Source organism: Chiloscyllium plagiosum, chromosome 30, assembly GCF_004010195.1.
Source record: "Chiloscyllium plagiosum isolate BGI_BamShark_2017 chromosome 30, ASM401019v2, whole genome shotgun sequence".
NCBI classification, from domain to species: Eukaryota; Metazoa; Chordata; class Chondrichthyes; order Orectolobiformes; family Hemiscylliidae; genus Chiloscyllium; species Chiloscyllium plagiosum.
The window spans coordinates 32,301,485-32,321,207 of NC_057739.1; the positions used below are offsets into that span (position 1 = coordinate 32,301,485).

At 42.2% G+C, this 19,723-nt stretch overlaps 1 protein-coding gene across 9 annotated transcripts in view; it reads left to right on the forward strand.

Annotated features, from left to right (window-relative positions):
* The window catches only part of ttll11 (tubulin tyrosine ligase-like family, member 11), a 217,538-nt gene that overhangs the window by 19,097 nt on the left and 178,718 nt on the right, over positions 1-19,723 (forward strand). For 8 of the 9 annotated variants that reach the window (XM_043720257.1, XM_043720259.1, XM_043720260.1 and 5 more), the window contains exon 3: positions 18,539-18,672. In XM_043720257.1, the coding sequence (XP_043576192.1) occupies positions 18,539-18,672 (134 nt within the window). Of the gene's footprint in view, positions 1-7,790; positions 7,796-18,538; positions 18,673-19,723 lie in introns of those variants that run through there. The other variant, XM_043720265.1, reaches the window with a different exon arrangement.

Sequence of the window (19,723 nt, forward strand, 5' to 3'; positions counted from 1 at the left end):
CTCATGTCCCCTTTTTGCCCTCCTGATTTCCGTCTTACGTATACTCCTACTTCCTTTATACTTTTCTAAGGATTCACTCGATCTATTCTGTCTCTACCTTACTTCTTTTTCTTCTTCTTCCTTCTTTTTCTTAACCAAACCCTCAATTTCTTTCGTCATCCAGCATTCCCTGTACCTACCAGCCTTTCCTTTTACCCTAACAGGAATATACTTTCTCTGGATTCTTGTTATCTTGTTCCTGAAGGCTTCCCATTTTTCAGCCATCCTTTTACCTGCGAACATCTGCCCCCAATCAGCTTTTGAAAGTTCTTGCCTAATACCATTAAAATTGGCCTTTCTCCAATTTAGGACTTCAACTTTTAGATCTGGTTTATCCTTTTCCATCACTATTTTAAATCTAATAGAATTGTGGTCACTGACCCCAAAGTTCCTCCCTCACTGACACCTTAGTCACCTGCCCTGCCTTGCTTCCGAAGAATAGGTTAAGCTTTGCACCTTCTCTCATAGGTACATCCACATACTGAATCAGAAAATTTTCTTGTACACACTTAACAAATTCCTCTCCATCTAAACCCTTAACACTATGGCAGTCCCAGTCTAATAAATAAACTTTACTTTAAAACTCTCAAAGCTTGCTGCTGAAATTAATTAAATGTGAACAGTCACTGAGGGTAGGAAAACACAGCCTAACTTATCTAATCTACAAACTTAGCACAATAAATTAACTCAAAATTCTGTCCATAATGGAACTAATTAAACAAATCAACATTAGCATAACCTGATTAATAAATTCTAATTAAATCCTTTCAGAATGCTGAACTTGATCACTTGCAGAAGATCATCTGGGTTAGAGAAACTCAACTGTTGTATTACATTTTTAGGAACATTTTCTGATGGTTTTGTTTTTGTTGCTGCTCAAATTTGGACCAATTTGAACCATGCTGTCTCGCTATGCACCATTAAGTTTTGAGGCCCAGTTTTGAATGCCTCAAGCTTATAGTTTCTGATTCACTAACCCATTTAAGTGGAAAATTGACATCAACTAACTTCTCTCTCATTCTCTCTTTTATTATGGATTGTATTATTAGTTCAGTACCCTGTAACATGCAAACATTATACACTGGACCAGTGGTTCTCAAATGTTTTCCAATCATGATGCCATTTTGACATTTAAAAGTTGCTGAGACTCCTGCCCTGTGACAGTGGTGGGCCATGGGGAGGGGGAAGCAATGTTTGTGAGGAGAGGAAATATCTGGCAAGTGGTAGAATTGGAGAGGTCTTTATGGTGAGTGGGGGTTAGATGGAAAGCAAGAGTGGCAGAGGGATGCTTGCGAGGGTTGTGGTCAGGACCATGAAGCAGCAGCAGGGAAAGCTGTTTAATATGCAGGGTCTTTAATTTAAGAAAAGATATCTTAATCAGGACAGAATTCAGGTCTATAACATCAGGTAGTTAGTCCACAGTCACTATTTTAAAGACTCTGCAATTTAGAGAGCCCTCACTGCCATTAGAACTTTGACAGAGCTCCACGGCAACCATTACTGTCTTGAGTGTGCAACTGCAAAATTCTGGCTCCATTTTCATGAGATTGCGATCTACACTGAATCCCTGTACTAAACCAAAAATGGAAGATATAAAAATCAAACATAATAAAACAGCGGTTTAGTTGTACTTTAATCAGTTATTTTAAACTCATGTACGATTTTAGAAGAAACTCGTACATTCTGTTGAATGAATACTGCAAGTGGTTGCAGTAAAAAAATTTGTATAAATCTGTGCACTCCAATTTTTTTCACACCGTGAACCCATTTTGAGGCTTGAAAATTTAGTGACTCCTTAATACGAACTGATAACAATGGGGATGAAGATAGTTCCTGAGTGTAGGCCGTGTTAAAGTGAGGGCACAGCTGTTTAAGCTTTGTTGGAAATCACATTCCAGCTTCTAGCAACTACTGCTCCAAGGTACATGACCCCAAAATTTAAATTCAACCTTAGTTTGTTACAGTCCCTGATATAAATACAGATAACTTGTGACTGATGCTGGTTTTAAATGGGGGAGGCTGTGGTGCAGATACAATAACCAATTTAATAGTTTCAGTAAGTATACTATTGTTGAAGTCTGTGCTTTGAATGATGGTGCTCTGTACGTTTACTTGAAACATTCAAGTGTAGATGTAGTGATTCTCAAGGAAATCTGAGGGCATTTCAAAGCTCACCCTTAAGTTACTTGATCTCAATCAAACGCATTCTGCTGACAGCAAAATCACATTCATCTGCTCAATCAACTTAATAAATATGTTAATTGGCTGGTTCTTAATGTCTTGACAATAAACTTAATTGAAATTCATATCTGACAGTAGTTGTACTCTTTGAAAAGACAGTAACTAAGTGAATGCTGCACAGCAACCACTTCAGTCAGTGTTTATCACAAGTAAGCCTTTTCAAAACCTGAAAGCAAGTGATTTTAGTTTTTTATGGTAAATGTAGGATCCTCTGGTTTTGTCATTAGTTTCAGTCAAAGAAACAAAAACTAATATTAATGCCATATCAAAATATCTTATAGTCAAATGCTTTGTGCTTCAGATACACTGAATCATTAACTATGCACACAGAGGTGGATGATAAAAGAATCTCGTGAGAGTTGAAGTATATTGGCAATATTTTTTAAACTTAGTGGAGGCAATCTTGAATCAAATAAAGAAAAAGTCTGAACATTGTTATTATATCTGGATTTATTTCGAAATAATTAATGTCAACTAATACTGCATCTTTGTTAAAGATCAGTGGCCCTGGATATTGAAGTTGTACATTTGCAATATGATTTTGAAAATAATTTATAATATGGATTCGTGATGGCAAACTTGTTCTTAAACTTGTCAAATTAAATGTATTTTTGAATAAGTAGTAATACCTTTTTTCAAAAGTGAAGTGCAAGGCAGGGATTAAATCAAAATAGAGTTGGAGGGGGAAATAAAAGAATCCACTCCCTGCGGTGCCCACCTCTCTCTGAAAACCTCGGGTGTTGGTAGACGCCGCATGCTCCTTCTCCAGGACACCTGGGCACGGACATAACCACAGAAAAGGGGCAGGTAATCGGCCACGATGACCCCCCCCCACCCCATCACCACCACTACCACGGCCCGCTGCTTGGGACTGTTTATGGCCAGTTTGGCCAGGCCCAGGAGCAGACCCACGAGGAGGTCCTCTGACCTACCTCCCCCGCACTAGGTACCCAAAGATCAGGAGCGTGAGACTGAAGTGCAACCAAAAGCAGAGAAAATTTTTTGGAAAACTAAGAGTGCAAATGCCCACACCCCATATATACATGGCCACGGACTCCACAGCACCACAGAACAAGCAGTTGGGCTGGAAGTCCGTGAATCACCACAACCTGCAGTTGCAGGGGACCGCTGCGGGCAACACCCTCCACCCCAGATCCCCGAGTGAAAGGGGGAGGACTCCCGTGTAGAGAGCCCTCCCCTGGGGATCCCTACCACTCGGTGGCAAATGGGCATGCCAAGGTGTGTCTGTGTGGTGGATGAGGGAAAAGAGGTTGATGGTATGCAGCAGCAGTCGATAGAGGGTTTGCCATGTTACATCTCTGAAGGGGACAAGACTAAAACTCCGGAGGCGGCTCCGGTTGTAGGACACGGGTTCCTATGGGTAGTTCGGGACCTTGGGGCCAATGTGAAATTCTGTCCAGCAGATGTAAGCGCAGACGGGATTCTACTGCACATCTGAGAATCCTCCAACTGGTGCACTATGTCTGGTCTCAGCACTGCCGCTTTAAGGCGTCGAATGACAGTGGCCACGAACCGGATGTCCACTGCTGCCCTGATCACTATATCCTGCAGCAGCATCCGGTCAAGACACCAACCACTCAGCACGTTGCCGACTCTGGTCACCCTCACTGCCATGGCCCTCCCCTCCGATAGCCACTCGAACCAACGAGAACAGAGGTGTGGATTGCTGGGCAACAGCTTCCTGACAGCAGCTGCTACTCCTGCCGGAAGGTAGGTATGATGTGATTCGACCATGTTCCAGACAGTGATCAGGTCTTGGTAAAAGACAGGCAGCGTCTTAAGGGCAACCTCCAGACCGTCACATTTGATAAACAGGAGCTATGTGTCGTAGTTGAGGTTAAGCACCTGCCGGGAAATAAAATTCCTTGCCAGGGCTCACCACCTAGGAGGAGACTCAATGTAAAGGTAACGCTGCAAGGTCTGAAGGTGGATAGTTGCCATGGGTGCAAACGCACACCAGCGACTGACCGCTCCCCTCAATAGGGAGACTCGGAAGAAGGGAACCAATATTCTTTGGATGTCAGCAACAAAACCAGGAGGAGGGATCAAAGGGAATAGCCGGTACTACTGCAAGCTGGCCCCCAGCTGGTTTATAACCAGCACTCTACTCCTGTAAGAAAGCACTCTGAGCAGTCCTGTCCAGCGGCCTAGGCGAGCTGAGACCTTGGCCTCCAGCTCCTGCTAGTTTGCCGGCCAGGATTCCTCAACTGGGCTAAGGTAGACCCCAGATAGAGGAGATGGGTGGTACTCCAGCTGAACCCCTGTAACTCCTCTAGCAGAGAGTCCACCCGACATGGAACAACCAATAGTCCGGAACATTTGGCCCAGTTGATCCTGGCGGAAGACTCCGCTGAGTACACTGACTGGCACTCATGCATCCTGTCCAGATCAGACAGGTCAGTAAAGGTGAGGAGCACGTTGTCTGTGTAAGCCGAGAGGGCCAATGAAGTCGTAATATGCTACTCAGTGCTTCGCAGGAGCTTTGAGATATTGACAGTCTTAATAGATCCTAATGTTAGATCTTAACAAGTGTATTAAAGAATGACAGGTAGAAAATCAGAAGTTTAGCGAGGAAATTCCAGAGAAAAGCTGTAATCTGATGCCAACCTGATTTTATGTCAATAGCCAGCATATTGCTAGTGTTGTATTTGATCATGCTTTCACTGAAATGAACAGCAAATTTGAGAGGTTAAGCATGTAAATTTTGGGAAATTGAAAAGTTGTAGTTCATGGATCTGCTGTCCTTCATGGGATGCACTCTTTGTTTGTTTCTCTTGGACTGTAATCTATATTTTTTGCATTGATGAGAACTTCCGTTCTACTGTTTAGACTTGGTATTAAATCAAAGAGCATCACAGCGCAGTACAGGCCCTTCAGCCCTCGATGTTGCGCCGACCTGTGAAACCAATCTGAAACCCATATAACTGCACTATTCCATTATCATTCATATATTTATCTAATAACCATTTAAATGTCCTTAAAGTTGGCAAGACTACTACTGTTGGAGGCAGGGCATTCCATGCCCTTACTACTAAGTAGATTAGATTACTTAGTGTGGAAACAGGCCCTTCGGCCCAACAAGTCCACACCGACCCGCCGAAGCGCAACCCACCCATACCCCTACATTTACCCCTTACCTAACACTACAGGCAATTTAGCATGGCCAATTCACCTGACCTGCACATCTTTGGACTGTGGGAGGAAACCGGAGCACCCGGACGAAACCCACGCAGACACAGGGAGAACGTGCAAACTCCACACAGGCAGTCGCCTGAGGCGGGAATTGAACCCAGGTCTCTGGCGCTGTGAGGCAGCAGTGCTAACCACTGTGCCACCGTGCCGCCCTAAAGTAAAGAACCTACCTCTGACATCTGTCTTGCATCTATCACCTCTCAGTTTAAAGCTATGTCCCCTCATGCTAGCCATCACCATCTGAGGAAAAAGCTCACTGTCCACCCTACCTAATCCTCTGACCATCTTGTATGTCTCTAAGTCGCCTCCTGACCACCTTCTCTCTAATGAAAACAGCCTCAAGTCCCTCAGCCTTTCCTCATAAGACCTTCCGACCATACCAGGCAAGATCCTGGTAAATCTCCTCTGTACCCTTTCCGTGCTTTCACGTCCTTTCCATAATGTGGCAACCAGAACTGTACACAGTACTCCAAGTACAGCCACGCCAGTCTTGTACAGCTACAACGTGACCAGAAGAGTAGTAAGTGAGGCTGAAATAAGGCTCACTGCTCTATAATTACCATGGTTGTCTCTACTCCCTCCTTCACCAAGGGGACAACATTTGCTTATCTCCTGTCTTCTGGCTCAAACTCAATCCCTCTCCCAATAAAAACAAACACACCATACGTCGTCTTAACCCTAACAACCTGGGTGGCAACTTTCAGGGATCTATACACATGGACACTGCGATCTCTCTGCTTGTACACACTACCAAGAATCTTACCATTAGCCCAGTGCTCTGTATTTTTGTTATTCCTTTCAAACTGAATCACCTCACACTTTTCCATATTAAATTCCATTTGCCACCTCTCAGCCCAACTCTGCAGCTTATCTCTGTCCCTCTGTAACCTTCAACATCCTTCCACACTGTCCACAATTCCATCGACTTTAGTGTCATGTGCAAATTTACTAACCCATCTTTCTATGTCCTCATCCAGGTCATGTATAAAAATGGCAAACAGTTGCGGCCCCAAAACAGATCCTTGCAGTACACCACTAGTAACTTAACTCCAGTATGAACATTTCCCATCAACCACCGCCCTCTGTTGTCTTTCATCTAGCCAATTTCAGATCCAAACTGTGAGATAACCATCCCATGTCTCTATACTTTGTGCAATAGCCTACTGTGGGGAGCCTTATCAAACACTTTACTGAAATCCATATACGCCATATCAACCACTTTACCCTCATCCACCTGTTTGGTCACCTTCTCAAAGAACTCAATAAGGTTTGTGAGGCACAACCTGTGTTCACAAAACTGTGTTGACTATCTTTAATCAACTTCATTCTTTCTAGATGATTATAAATCCAATCTTTCAATCCAATCTTTCATAATTCTTTCCAACACTTTACCCACAACCAAAGTAAGGCTCACTGGTCAATAATTACCAGGATTGTCTCTACTCCCTTCTTGACCAAGGGACAATATTTGCTTATCTCCAGTTTTCTGGCACTATTCCAATAGACAATGATGACATAAAGTTCAAAGCTGAATTGTGGTCACTATCACCAAAGTCCTCATCTATCTCCACTAACACCTGGCCTGGTTCATTACCCAATACCAAATCCAATGTGGCCTCGCCCCTTGTTGGCTTGTCCACATACTGTCAGGAAACCATTCTGCACACATTGGACAAAAACTGAGCCATCGAACTATAGCATTTCCAATTAATGTTTGTAAAGTTAAAGACCCCATAATAACTACCCTGTTACTTTTGCTCCAATCTAGAATCATCTTTGCAATCCTTTCCTCTTCTTCTCAAACTATTCACAGGCCTATAGAAAATGCGCAACAGGGTGACCTCTCCTTTTCTGTTTATAACTTCAGCCCATACTACCTCAGTATACAAGTCCTCATCAAACATCCTTTCTGCCACCATAATACTGTCCTTGATTAACCATGCTGCACCTTCCCCCACCTCGCACCACCTTCCTTGTTCTTACTGAAACATAACTCTGAACCTGCAACAACCATTCCTGTCCTTCTATCCATGTCTCTGAACTGGCTACAACATCGAAGTCCCAGGTACCAAACCATACTGCATGTTTACCCACCTTATTCCAGATTGTCCTGGCATTGAAGTAGACACACTACAAACCAAACTATATTCCTGCCTGCCAGTACATTGCTGAATTAGTTTAAATCCTCCTGAAGAACATGAGAAAACCTCCCCCCCCAGGATGTTGGTACCCCTCTGGTTCAGGTGTAGACCATTCTGTTGTAGAGGTCCCACTTACTCCAGTATGACCCCCAATTATCCAGGTATCTGAAGCCCTCCCTCCTGCACCATCCCTGTTGCCATATGTTCAACTGCTCTCTCTCCCTATTCCTTGCCTCACTAGTACATAGCACGGGTAACAAACCAGAGATGATAACTGTTTGTTCTAGTGCTAAGTTTCCACCCTAGCTACTTGAATTTCTATCTTGCATCCCCGTCTTTTCCTACCTATGTCATTGGTGTCTACTTGGACCAGGACTTGGCGCTGCTTTCCCTTCCCCTCCCCCTTAAGGATCCTGAAAACACAATCAGAGACATCACTGATCTCCTGGCACCTGGGAGGCAACACACCAACCCACAGAATCTCCTATCTGTCTCCCTAACTATGGAGTCCCCAATGACTAATGCTCTACTCCTCTTTTTCCATCCCCGCACCCTCCATCCCTTTTCCTTCTGAGTAACAGAGACAGATTCTGTGCCAGAGACCTGTACCTCATGGCTTACCCCTGGTAAATCGTTCCTCCCCAAAAGTATCCAAATGGTAAACATGTTGTTGAGGGGAACAGCTACAGGGGTTCCATGCACTGTCTGCCTGTTCCCTTTCTGTCCCTGACTGTAACCCATTTACCTTTCTCCTGTACCTGAGATGTGACTACCTCCCTGTAACTCTATTGCACCTGATTGTGGTCTCCTCTACATCAGGGAGACAGGAAGCCAACTTGCAGATCATTTCAGAGAACACTTTGTACACCTGCACCAACCAACCCCACCGCCTCATGCCTGAACACACTCCCTCCAACTTCTCCAAGGGCATGCAGGTCCTGGTCCGCCTCCATCGCCAAACCATCTGACCCCTGGAGGAAGATCACCTCATCTTCCGCCTTGGGACCTTGCAACCACATGGGATTAATATGGATTTCACCAGTTTCCTCATTTCCCCTCCCCACACCTTATCCTAGTCCCAAGCCTCCAACTCTGCAACGCCCTCTTGACCTGTCTATTGTCTTTCCCATCTATCCACTCCACCCTCCACCTCAGCTTATCACTTTCTCGCCCACCTTCATCTACTTATTGCATTCTCAGCTACCTTCCCCCCAAAGACCCCTCCTGTTTATGTCTCAGCCTCCCAGCCCACAAACCTCATTCCTGATGAAGGGCTTATGCCCGAATCGTCAATCCTCCTGCTCCTCGGATGCTGCCTGACATGCTATGCTTTTCCAGTACCACACTCTCTACTCTGATCTCCAGCATCTACACTCTTTACTTTCTCTTTCCTGTAATTCCTCTCTACCCCCTCTGCCCCCCAAGTGATCTGAAGTTCATCCAGCTCCACCTCCATTTCCATAATGGTGTTTCCGAGGAGCTGGAGTTTGGTGCACTTCCTGCAGATGAAGTCAGCATGGTTGCTAGTTGTGACAATTACTCCCACATTCTACAGGAGGAGCATGCAACTGCCCTAAAATCCATACAAAGAGACTATTGGGGAAAAAAAAACCTAGTAACCTTACTGAATCAGCACACAGAACCTTTTTGCTTTGATTAGAGGAGGATGGGTGGGATACACTACCTAAGTAGTACTTCGAGCAAAGCAACCGCCCAAATATATTACTTCACTAACTCAGCTGTCCCATGACCACCCCTGCTCAATGTGCGCTGCACCTATTCACGTGGTAAGTTTTTGTAGGATTAATTTAGCTTCCTGGCAGCCCCCAGTCCTCTCTCTCACCACTCCCACTGCAAAAAGTTTGAATAAAGTTGTATTTGATTGAATGAGGTACAGCTGGACTTTTTTGAAGGCTAATACTAATTTCACCATTTACTGCAGAATCGATTCAACTATTTGTGCATGTGAAATTTAGTCACAATAAAATATTTCAGTCTTTAATAATAATTATTTTTAAGAATTTATCTTAATGCGGTCATACTTTGAATGCCTCATTTAGTAGTACTCTCAAATTCCACTCCAGGATATGAGCACAAAAACCTTTGGTGACACTTCAATGTAGTACTGAGTGAGTGTGGTGATGTTGTAGGTACCATCTTCCAAATGAGACATTAAAACAAGACCCCTTCTACCTGGCTTGGAAGGGTGTAATAATAAAATCCCATTGCACAATTTCAAAGAATAGTAAGGAAGATATTCCTGGACAGATGGCCAATATGTATCCCTCAAACAATGTCACAAAGTAAAAAGACTATCTGGTAATTATCACACTGTTGTTTGAATTTGCTGCATGCAAGTTGCTGCTGAATTTCCAGATTAGTGAAAGCATTTCAAAAGGACTTCATGCTAAAGTATTTTGAGGCTTCATGTAGTTGTGATTTGAGGGGTCTTGTGATGCAGTGGTAATGTCACTATCTCTGAGCCAGAAGGTCTGGGTTTAAGTCCCACCTGTACCAGAAGTGTGAAATAACAACTCTGAACAGGGCATACATTGACGATTTTCAATAGCTTCACCAGGCCTTTGGCTAGTTCTAGAGTGCAGGATTTCAGTGCTACTAGCGGAAAATTGTCAGGGACCATTACATTTGCAGTATCAATTGCCGTCAGCAAATAGATTGAATCAAATTGGCTGAAGTCTGGCATCTGTGATCTAAAGAGCTCAGGAGGTGACACTTTGTGCTTCTAACTGATGATGATTGAAAATCTGCCCTTTTTCTTCCATTTGCACTGAGCTCCATCATCCAAGATGGTGATATTTATGAAGCTGTGATGCACAGAATCACAGAATTGCTATGCTGCAGGAGTCCATCATGTCTGCGGCAGCTCTTCAAACGTGTATCTTATCTAATGCCAAAGTCCTGCTTTTCCCCGATATCCTTGAACACCATTTCTATTCAAATAACTACTAACTGACCTCTCAAATTCCTCAGTTGAGCCTGCCTCCACCATATTTCCATGTAGAGCATTCCATTCCCATTCCATATACAGAAGAGCCCTTATCCGGCATTCAATTAACCGAATTTTGGATGATCCAAACAAGATCGCAAGGTCCCGACGCAAACTTAACTTATCTGGCATTGATTATCCAGCATTCGACTAACAGAACTGAATACTCCTCACCCGGGTCCTCCAGATAATCAAGGTTCCTCTGTAATCCGTAAGCTTTGCACAGTCAGAGTGAGACATAACCTGAGTATATATTTATGGGATTTTGGAGCGGTGTGGGATTTTGATGCATGGGGAAGAGATGATTTTTTTTGTTTCTTTTTTGTTCGCTCCTACCTTAAGGTGTTTTAACATGATAAATTGAAGCACAGGATTAGGGGTCAGCACCAAATACAGTGGCCTCACAGAAAAAACGTAAGTTCACCATTTGGTAATCACTGCTAATTTTGCTATTTATTTTAGGTTTATTTCAGATCAAGGGTAAATAAAAACATTTTATAAATTAAAACCTGAAAGACCAATTGGAAATTAAACAAATTGCACATTAATTTAAAAACTAAGCTGCAAGGCCAGGCAACATGTTGCACCTGCATGCTGGAGGAGCTGGTGGACCCCATTGTAGTTCATAGTGATCATATCTGTGGCAAGCGTTAGTTGCTTCAGGATCTCCAGCTCAGAGTTGAAGAACTAGAGTCTGATCTTCCAAGACAGTGACACATTAGGGAGTGGGAGAGTTAACTGGATGTTGTTTCAGGAGGCAATCACACCCCTTAGATTAACTACCTCAAATTTGGTTAGTGGTCAGGGACAAGAGGGTGTGACTATGAATAAGACAGAGGGATCCAGGAGGTACTACTGCAGGAGCCTTAGTTTTCAGCTGTCTAACAGGTCTGAGATTCTTATTCCCTGTGTGGATGAGAGTGGGGGCTGTAGGGAGGATGAACAAAATCACCATGGTACAGGGAGCCATTCAAGAGGGCAGTGAAAAAGAAATGTAGTTCTTGTTGGGGATAGAATAGTTAGGGGAATAGACGCTGTTCTCTTTGGCCAGGGATGTGAGTCCTGAAGGTTGTGTTGCCTATCTGGTGCTCCAGTTCAGGATGTCATCTGGTCTGTGGAGGAACTTGAAATGGGAGGGGAAAAAGTCCAATTGTTGTGATCTATATAGATATCAACTATATACTGTAAGTAGAAAGAGGAATGCAGTTCTGCTGAGGAAATATAAGCAGCTAGGGACTAAATTAAAAAGCAGAACCAAAAAGATGATGATCTCTGAATTACAATCCAGGCCTCAAGCTATTGAGCCAAGGTCAAGAAGATTAAATAGGTAAACATATGGCTCAGATTGATATGGGAGGAATGGGTTCAAATTCATGGGATATTGACAACCGTACTGGGGAAGGAAGGAGCACTTTCAATGGGACACGCCCTACCTGAATCATTTTGGGACCAGAGTCGTAGCTGTAGATAGGGCTTTAAACTAAATAGTAGGTTGTTTTTTAGGTTCATTTTGTATGGTGAATTTGAAAATCAAAATCGAAAAAATAAAGTAGGATTGCAGGTTCGTGATGGGACTGACTGTTACCAGAGGTAAAGGAAGGATAGAATTTGTGAATGTCCTATTGCACTAAGGAAACAATAGAAAGTAGGGTAATTAGATAGTAGAGCAAGCTTCTAGGCTTTGTACCTTAATGCATGAAGCATTCAGAATAAATATTCTGCTGAACTAATGGTGCAGATTGAAGTAAATGAATATGATCTCCTAGTCATTATGGAAACATGGTTACAAGGATATCAAAACTGGGAACTTAACATTCAGGGTTATTTGACCTTTTGGAAAGACAAAAAATAGACTACAAGGGCAAATGAGGGAGGAATATAAAAACTGACAACAAACACTACTTTAAACATCTTACAAGCAAGAGAGGGGTCAAAGTGAATATGGGCCCTATTGAAAAGAATCTGGGGATCTGGTAATGAGGAACAAGGAAATGGCAAAGAGATTAAACAGAGTTTTGCATCAGTCTTTAGCAGGTTGAAGATACTTTGAACATCCCATTAATAATAAAGAATATGGGCGAGTCATTAAGTGCCATCACCATCATTAGAGAAGTAGTATTAGACAAACCAATGGAGCTAAAGGCAGATATGTCCCCTGGCCCAGATGGCTTGCATCCTAGGATCCTAAAAGAGGTAACTACAGTAATAACCGATGGATTCGCTATCATTTTCCAGAAATCCTTGGATTCTGGAGAAGTGCCAGAGGATTGGAAAACTGCTGGTGTGCAACCCCTGTTCCAAAAGAGGGAGACATTAAGCAGCTAACAATTGGACAATGTGCTCTAACATTCTTTTTGGAAAAATATTAGAATCAATTATTAAGGAAATAATAGTAGCACATTTGGAAAATCATAACCTAGTCAAGCAGGCTTCATGAAAGATAAATCATCTCCTCAATTTGAGGAAGTCTCAAACCGGATAGAGATGAAGTGAGTGTACTGTAGCAAAATTTGCAGGTGTCACAAAAACAAGTGGAAAGACAGGTTGAGAGGGATATACACAGTTCAGAAATAGATTGATAGGTTAAGTAAATGGGCAGGAAGTTGGCAAATAGAGTACATTGTAGGAAAATGTGAAGTTAATCATTTTGGAAAGGAGAAAAAAAGCATAGAGAAAAGACTGCAGAAAGCTACAATGCAAAGGGAATAGGGGTACTGGTGTGCAAAACATATAAAGTTAGCACAAAGGTGCAGCAGGTAATCCAGAAGGCTAATAGAAGGTTGGAGTATAAGAGTAGTGAAGTCTTTCAGCAATTGTACAAGGTGGTGGTGAGACTACATGGAGTCATAGTGTCATATAGCACATATTGAGTACTGTGAGCAGTTTTGGTCCCCTTATTGAAGAATATATATCATTTCATTGGAGGAGGTTCAGAGAAGGTTCATGAAGATGATCCCTGGTATGGAGAGATTGTCTTATGAGCAAAGGCTCAACAAATTGGAGCTCTACTCGCTGGAGTCCAGAAGAATGAGACTTTATTTCATTAAAACATACAGGATTCTTTAAGTGTCTTGACAGAATAAATGCTGAGAGGATGTTTCCCCTCCAGGGAGAGTCCAGGACCAGAGGACATAGTCTCCGAATAAAAGGGAACCACATTTAAAGACTGAGATGAGAAGGAGATTCTTCTCAGAAGATTGAGTTTTTGGAACTCAATGGCAGAGCTCTAGGGGCAGAGTAGTGTATATTTAAGGCTGAGATAGATTAGAAGGATTGATTAAATAGACTCTTGATCAGTAGGGAATTCGGGGGTTGTGGGGAAAAGGCTGGAAAGTGCGTATGTGAAATGTCAGATCAGCCATGATTCTGATTGAATGGTGATACAGGCTCAAGGGACTGAACAGTTTACTCCTCTTTCTATTTCTTTTGATCTGGCCCTAACTATAGCAAAATTTGTTTTAATCATTTTGAGAGCCATAGTCATACAGAACAGAAACAGACTCTTCAGTCCAAACAGTCCATGCCGAACATAATCCCAAACAAAACTAGTCCCAGCTGCCTGTTCCTGGCCCATATCCCTGCAAATCTTTCCTACTTAGCACTGAACCAAATATCTTTAAAACATTTGTATTTGAATTGATGTTGACAGCTCTCTCAAGAAGTTCATTCTACATGTGAACCACTCTTTGTGCAAAAACAATTGCCCCAATGTCTTTTTTTATCGATATTTTTATTGAAAAAGAAGATTTTTGTGATTTTTACAAAATTACAAAAATAATACAAACTAGTGTACTCCATTTAACAATATAATAACACCAATATAGAATTTTTAAAAACTAACTACTAATCTATTCTACAAACAACCAAAACATAAAATATCATACACTACTAAGAATAAACAAAATAAAATAAAACAAATAAGTAAATCAATAACTAAATACATATTCAAAATAGATTTATATCAAGTCCTAACAGAACTCAAAGTTATACAGGATTCCTCCTCCCAGGGGCCCCCGAACCAGCCAGAACCATTACCATGGCTTAGCAAAGGCCCTGAAAAATATGGTCGAAATATCTGTCAATGTAGTTCAAAAAGGGCTGCCATGTTCTATAAAATAATTCAATTTTTGGTGCACCATATTCATAAGGAAGTCAAGGAGGATATATTCCATGAGTATCCTGGGGGAACCTTCGGATACCCAATTCACTAAAATATTTTTCCTCGCACAAAAGGAAACGATAGTGAATAATTCCTCCCGTATACATCCAAAGAGGGGAAATTTGGGGAGCCCAAAAGTAAAGACACTGGGTCCAACCAAATCTCTGTACCCAAAATCTTTGTCAAAGCATTCGCCACCTGTCCCAGTACCTGCAGATCTTGTCGCGTGTCCACAGACAATGCGTGAGAGTACCAACTTCTATTTTACATTTAGACGCATTGGAGATGCTCCTGCCTTGAACTTTGCAAGTCGCTCAGGTACCATGTGAGCCCTGTGAAGTATCTTCAGTAGAGTAGCCTGAGTTCTGTTACAGATAGAGATCTTCCTGGCATTTTCCCAGACAACCTCCCACATTTCTAAGGAGATTTCCATCCCCAATTCTTGACTCCAGGTTTTATATAACCATTCCATGTCCTTTGATAACTTATATAGTAAGTGGTAGAGAGTACTGACCAACGGCGGACCCATCGGCCGAAACATACTTCTTTCCCTATATGATTTCTCAGGATTAATTATCAATGCAGCCTTCTTTTGTATAAAGTCTCGTATTTGAAAATACCAAAAAAGGTCCTTGCTAGGCAGCCCAGACGTCTGACACAGCTATTTAAAGGACATCATGACCTCCCCATCAAACAGATTTCCCAAACAGGAGATACCTCTGGACTCCCAGATTTTGAATACAGCATCAGTCAGCCCTGGCTGCAATCCCAGTGTTCCCACTCGAGGTGTAAAGAGGAGGATTTTTTGCAGGTTACCCTCATTCTGTCGCATTATTCTCCAGACTTTGATTGTATTTGATACGATAGGGTTTTTACAATAATCTGTAATAACTCTCATCTTGTCCATAAATAGTAGATTGATGAGGGGACATTTTGCTTGGGAGGCCTGCCCGATGTCCTTTTAAAATCTTACTCCTCTCACCTTTGAATGTGCCCCCTCTTGAAATCCCCCATCTAAGGGAAAGGCAATTACCAATAACTCTGTCTATATCCCTCATATTTTATAAACGAATGACACAAGCAGAGAGTACTTTGTTTGTTTGATTAATTGAATTCTGGATAATATATGCCGATAACAGTTTAGCCAAGCATCGGGACCTTGTGATCTTGCCGGATAATCCAATATTTGCTTAATCGAATGTTGGACAATTGAGGTCCTTCTATATTCTAGTTTCTCTACTATCTCTCCTCAACCTTTTCTCCTGACAACAATAGAAAGCTCAACTAGATGGGTTGCAACGTTGGTGTCATATCTGATTTGGAGATGAGCGCATGACCATGCATCCACACCATTACCAGGACAGTCCATTTAAACTACACTAACATTGTCCACTTTACTATCTACTACTGAAAGCTTTTGTTACTTCCAGGCATGGCTATTCCAATGTACTCTTATTTGGTCTCCCACTTCCCACAACGTCACTTTCTTCCTCTTGTACTCTTACTCTATTTAATGAATCCAGGACATTGTATACCTTATTAACTGTTCTTTCCATGTTCTTCTTGTCAAACTGCATCACCTCACACCTTTCTGCACTGAACCACATCTGCTATCGGCCCACTTCAACATTTTGTCTATGACTTAGAATTTCACACTGTCTTCTTATAGTTTACATTTCTCCAAGTTTTGTGTCATTTCCAAACTTTGAAATTGTCTCCTGCATACCAAAATCCAGATCATTAAATTTTTTTAGAAACAAGAGCCCCAAAGCCAACCTCTGGGGAGCTCTACTAGAAACCTTCCTCCAGCCAAAAAAATATCAATTGGCCATTACTCTGTTTCCTACCACTCAGATAATTTTTCACCCATGTTGCTATTGTCCCTTTTATGCCATAACTTTTAACGTTCCTCCCAAGTCTGTCATGTACACCACATCACCAGACTACTATGTTTTCAGAAAAAAAATTCCAGTATTTTAGTGCAAAGATGTGCGGGTTAGGTGGACTGGCCATGTTAAATTGCCCATAGTGCCTAGGAATATGCAGCCTGTGTGGTTTAGCCATGGGAAATGTGCCGTTACAGGATAGAGTAAAGGTCTGGGTGGTGTAGACTCAATGGGCTGAATAGCCTGCTTCCACACTGTAGAGATTCTATGATTCTATAAGTTTAGATTGTACAGGACATTGCTGAGGCCTCTTCTGGAATACGGTGTTCAGTTCTGGTCGCCCAGTTATAGGAAGAATATTAATCTGGAGAGGGTTAAGAAGACATCTACCAGGATGTTTGAGTCATAAGAAAAGGCTAGATAGGCTAGGATTTTTTCACTTGTTGAAAGAGGTTGAGAGGTGACCTTATAGAAGTTTATAAAATAATGAGGAAACCTTTAAAGGAAGTTTGCCTTGGTGATCGAGAAAGTGAATGAGGTGGCAGAGATTGCTTAATCTTAGTGGCAATAAAGTCTGTGAGGCTCTTGCAATTGTTGAAGCTAAGGCTGGAGGTAGTATGAGAGGGAGTGTAAGAGCGGAGTGAAGGTTATGGTGTTAATGGGGACTGGGCATCAAAGCAATTGACCCGTAAACTTTTTTTTAAAACTTCTTTCTTTTTGGATTCACCTCTTATTTGTATGTATGTGTATTGTTACTAATTCTTCTTGAGTTTAATAATTGTTTGATTCACTCTTTGTTAATTCAAGAAATCCTGATTCAATTGGCTCTTTTTAAATCAAAGGTTAATTTGGATCTGGAAGAAAAGTACCCACAAGAAAATGGATCATTTTAAAATTAACATTATTATAACTAAACTGTGGGATGAGTGAACAAAGAAATGAAGCCAGTTCATCCTTCCTCACCTGGAAACTTAACAGTTTGAGGAATCTTGTGGGCACAATGGTTAGCACTGCTGCCTCACAGCGCCAGAGACCCAGGTTCAGTTCCCGCCTCAGGCGACTCTCTGTGCCCATAGTGTTAGGTGAAGGGGTAAATGTAGTGGAATGGATTTGGGTGGGTTGCACTTCGGCGGGTCGGTGTGGACTTGTTGGGCCGAAGGGCCTGTTTCCACCTGTAAGTTTAAACTGAGGAAAGATGCAGAAGTTGAGCTTGATATGGTTCCATGCAAGAGTTAGTCTTGACATCTTTGGATCTAAAGTATCATATTCAACAGCTCATTGTTTTTGCATACTGAACTCCCTTTTTCCAGCAGCGTAAATACTAGAAGCATATTTTGTTTTTTAACCAACTATTTTGCATAAACCATTTTCTTTGGTTTATAGCATAATAGGGATTGATGTATTTTGTATTAAGATAATCTATTGAATTTAGCCATGTTTTGACAACTTAGGGCGGCACAGTGGCTCAGTGGTTAGAACTGCTGCCTCACAACACCAGGATCCTGAGTTTGATTCCCGCCTGTCTATGTGGAGTTTGCACATTCTCCCTGTATCTGCGTGGGTTTCCTCCGGGTGCTCCGGTTTTCTCTCCTCACAACACCAGGATCCTGGGTTTGATTCCCGCCTGTCTATGTGGAGTTTGCATTTTCTCCCTGTATCTGCGTGGGTTTCCTCCGGCCATGCTAAATTGCCCACAGTGTTAGGGTAAATATAGGATAGGAGAATGGGTTTGGATGGGTTTCTGTTCGGAGGGGCGGTGTGGACTTGTTGGGCCGAAGGGTCTGTTTCCACACTGTAGAGAATCTAATCTAATCTAAAACGTTTTCTAATTGCAGTTTCCTTTTTCTTTTAGGCATGACAGAACTAGTGCGTAAGATCAATTTTAGTCGGGCTGTTCGCACAATGCAGGAATTATTTCCTGAAGAATACAAGTTTTATCCTCGTTCCTGGATTTTGCCAGAGGAATATCAAACTTTTGCAGATCAGGTAAAATGCTGAGGAAATTAAAATAGTATGTGTCATTCTTGGATTATAAAATATTCCAGATTGCATCATAACCTCTGTTCTCTATGCATGTATTTTGCAAGACATTAAGCTCAGATTTGAAATGAGTTTGGTTCATCAGATGAGTGTGTAACCTGTTTCTATGATGTATCTTGACAAATACTTTGGTACCTTTTTAAATTTACCTCCATGCAATTAGTTGGTTTAAAAGTTAAATTTGTTTAAAGGATATTGCAGTGTGGGGGAAAGCATTCTTGGTTAGATGTATGCAGATGCCTGAATAAATATAATTTGATCCTAATGTTAGATCGCCTTTCTCATATTAAATGACACTAGTTCTTTAATCATCTGAGGCATGTACATGATGCTTTACAAATGTTTTATTTTGATTCTTTCACTTTTTAAACCACTCTAAATGTTGTTAATTTTGCTAATACAGTGCTATTCAGTGAAGAGTACAATTTGACCTCATACAAATTTTTGCAATTAACAGAAATTCAGATTCCAGCAAAGAAACAACAGCAGTGTGCTTCATTGTTTATAGGTCTTTCAGGAATAGTGGCAGCTGACCAATGTTCTGCCTGCCTGAGTAGCCATGGGCACCCGCATGGGCCCCAGCTATGCCTGCCTCTTCGTAGGGTATGTGGAACAATCCATCTTCCGCAACTACACTGGCCCCACCCCCCATCTTTTCCTCCGCTACATTGATGACTGTATCGGCGCTACCTCGTGCTCCCACGAGGAGGTTGAACAGTTCATCCACTACACTAACACCTTCCACCCCGACCTCAAATTCACCTGGACAGTCTCGGACTCCTCCCTCCCCTTCCTAAACCTTTCTGTTTCTATCTCAGGCGACCGAATCAACACGGACATCTACTACAAACCAACCGACTCCCACAGCTACCTGGACTACACCTCCTCCCATCCTGCCCCCTGTAAAAACGCCATCCCATTCTCCCAATTCCTTCGTCTCCGCCGCATCTGCTCCCAGGAGGACCAGTTCAAAATACGTACAACACAGATGGCCACC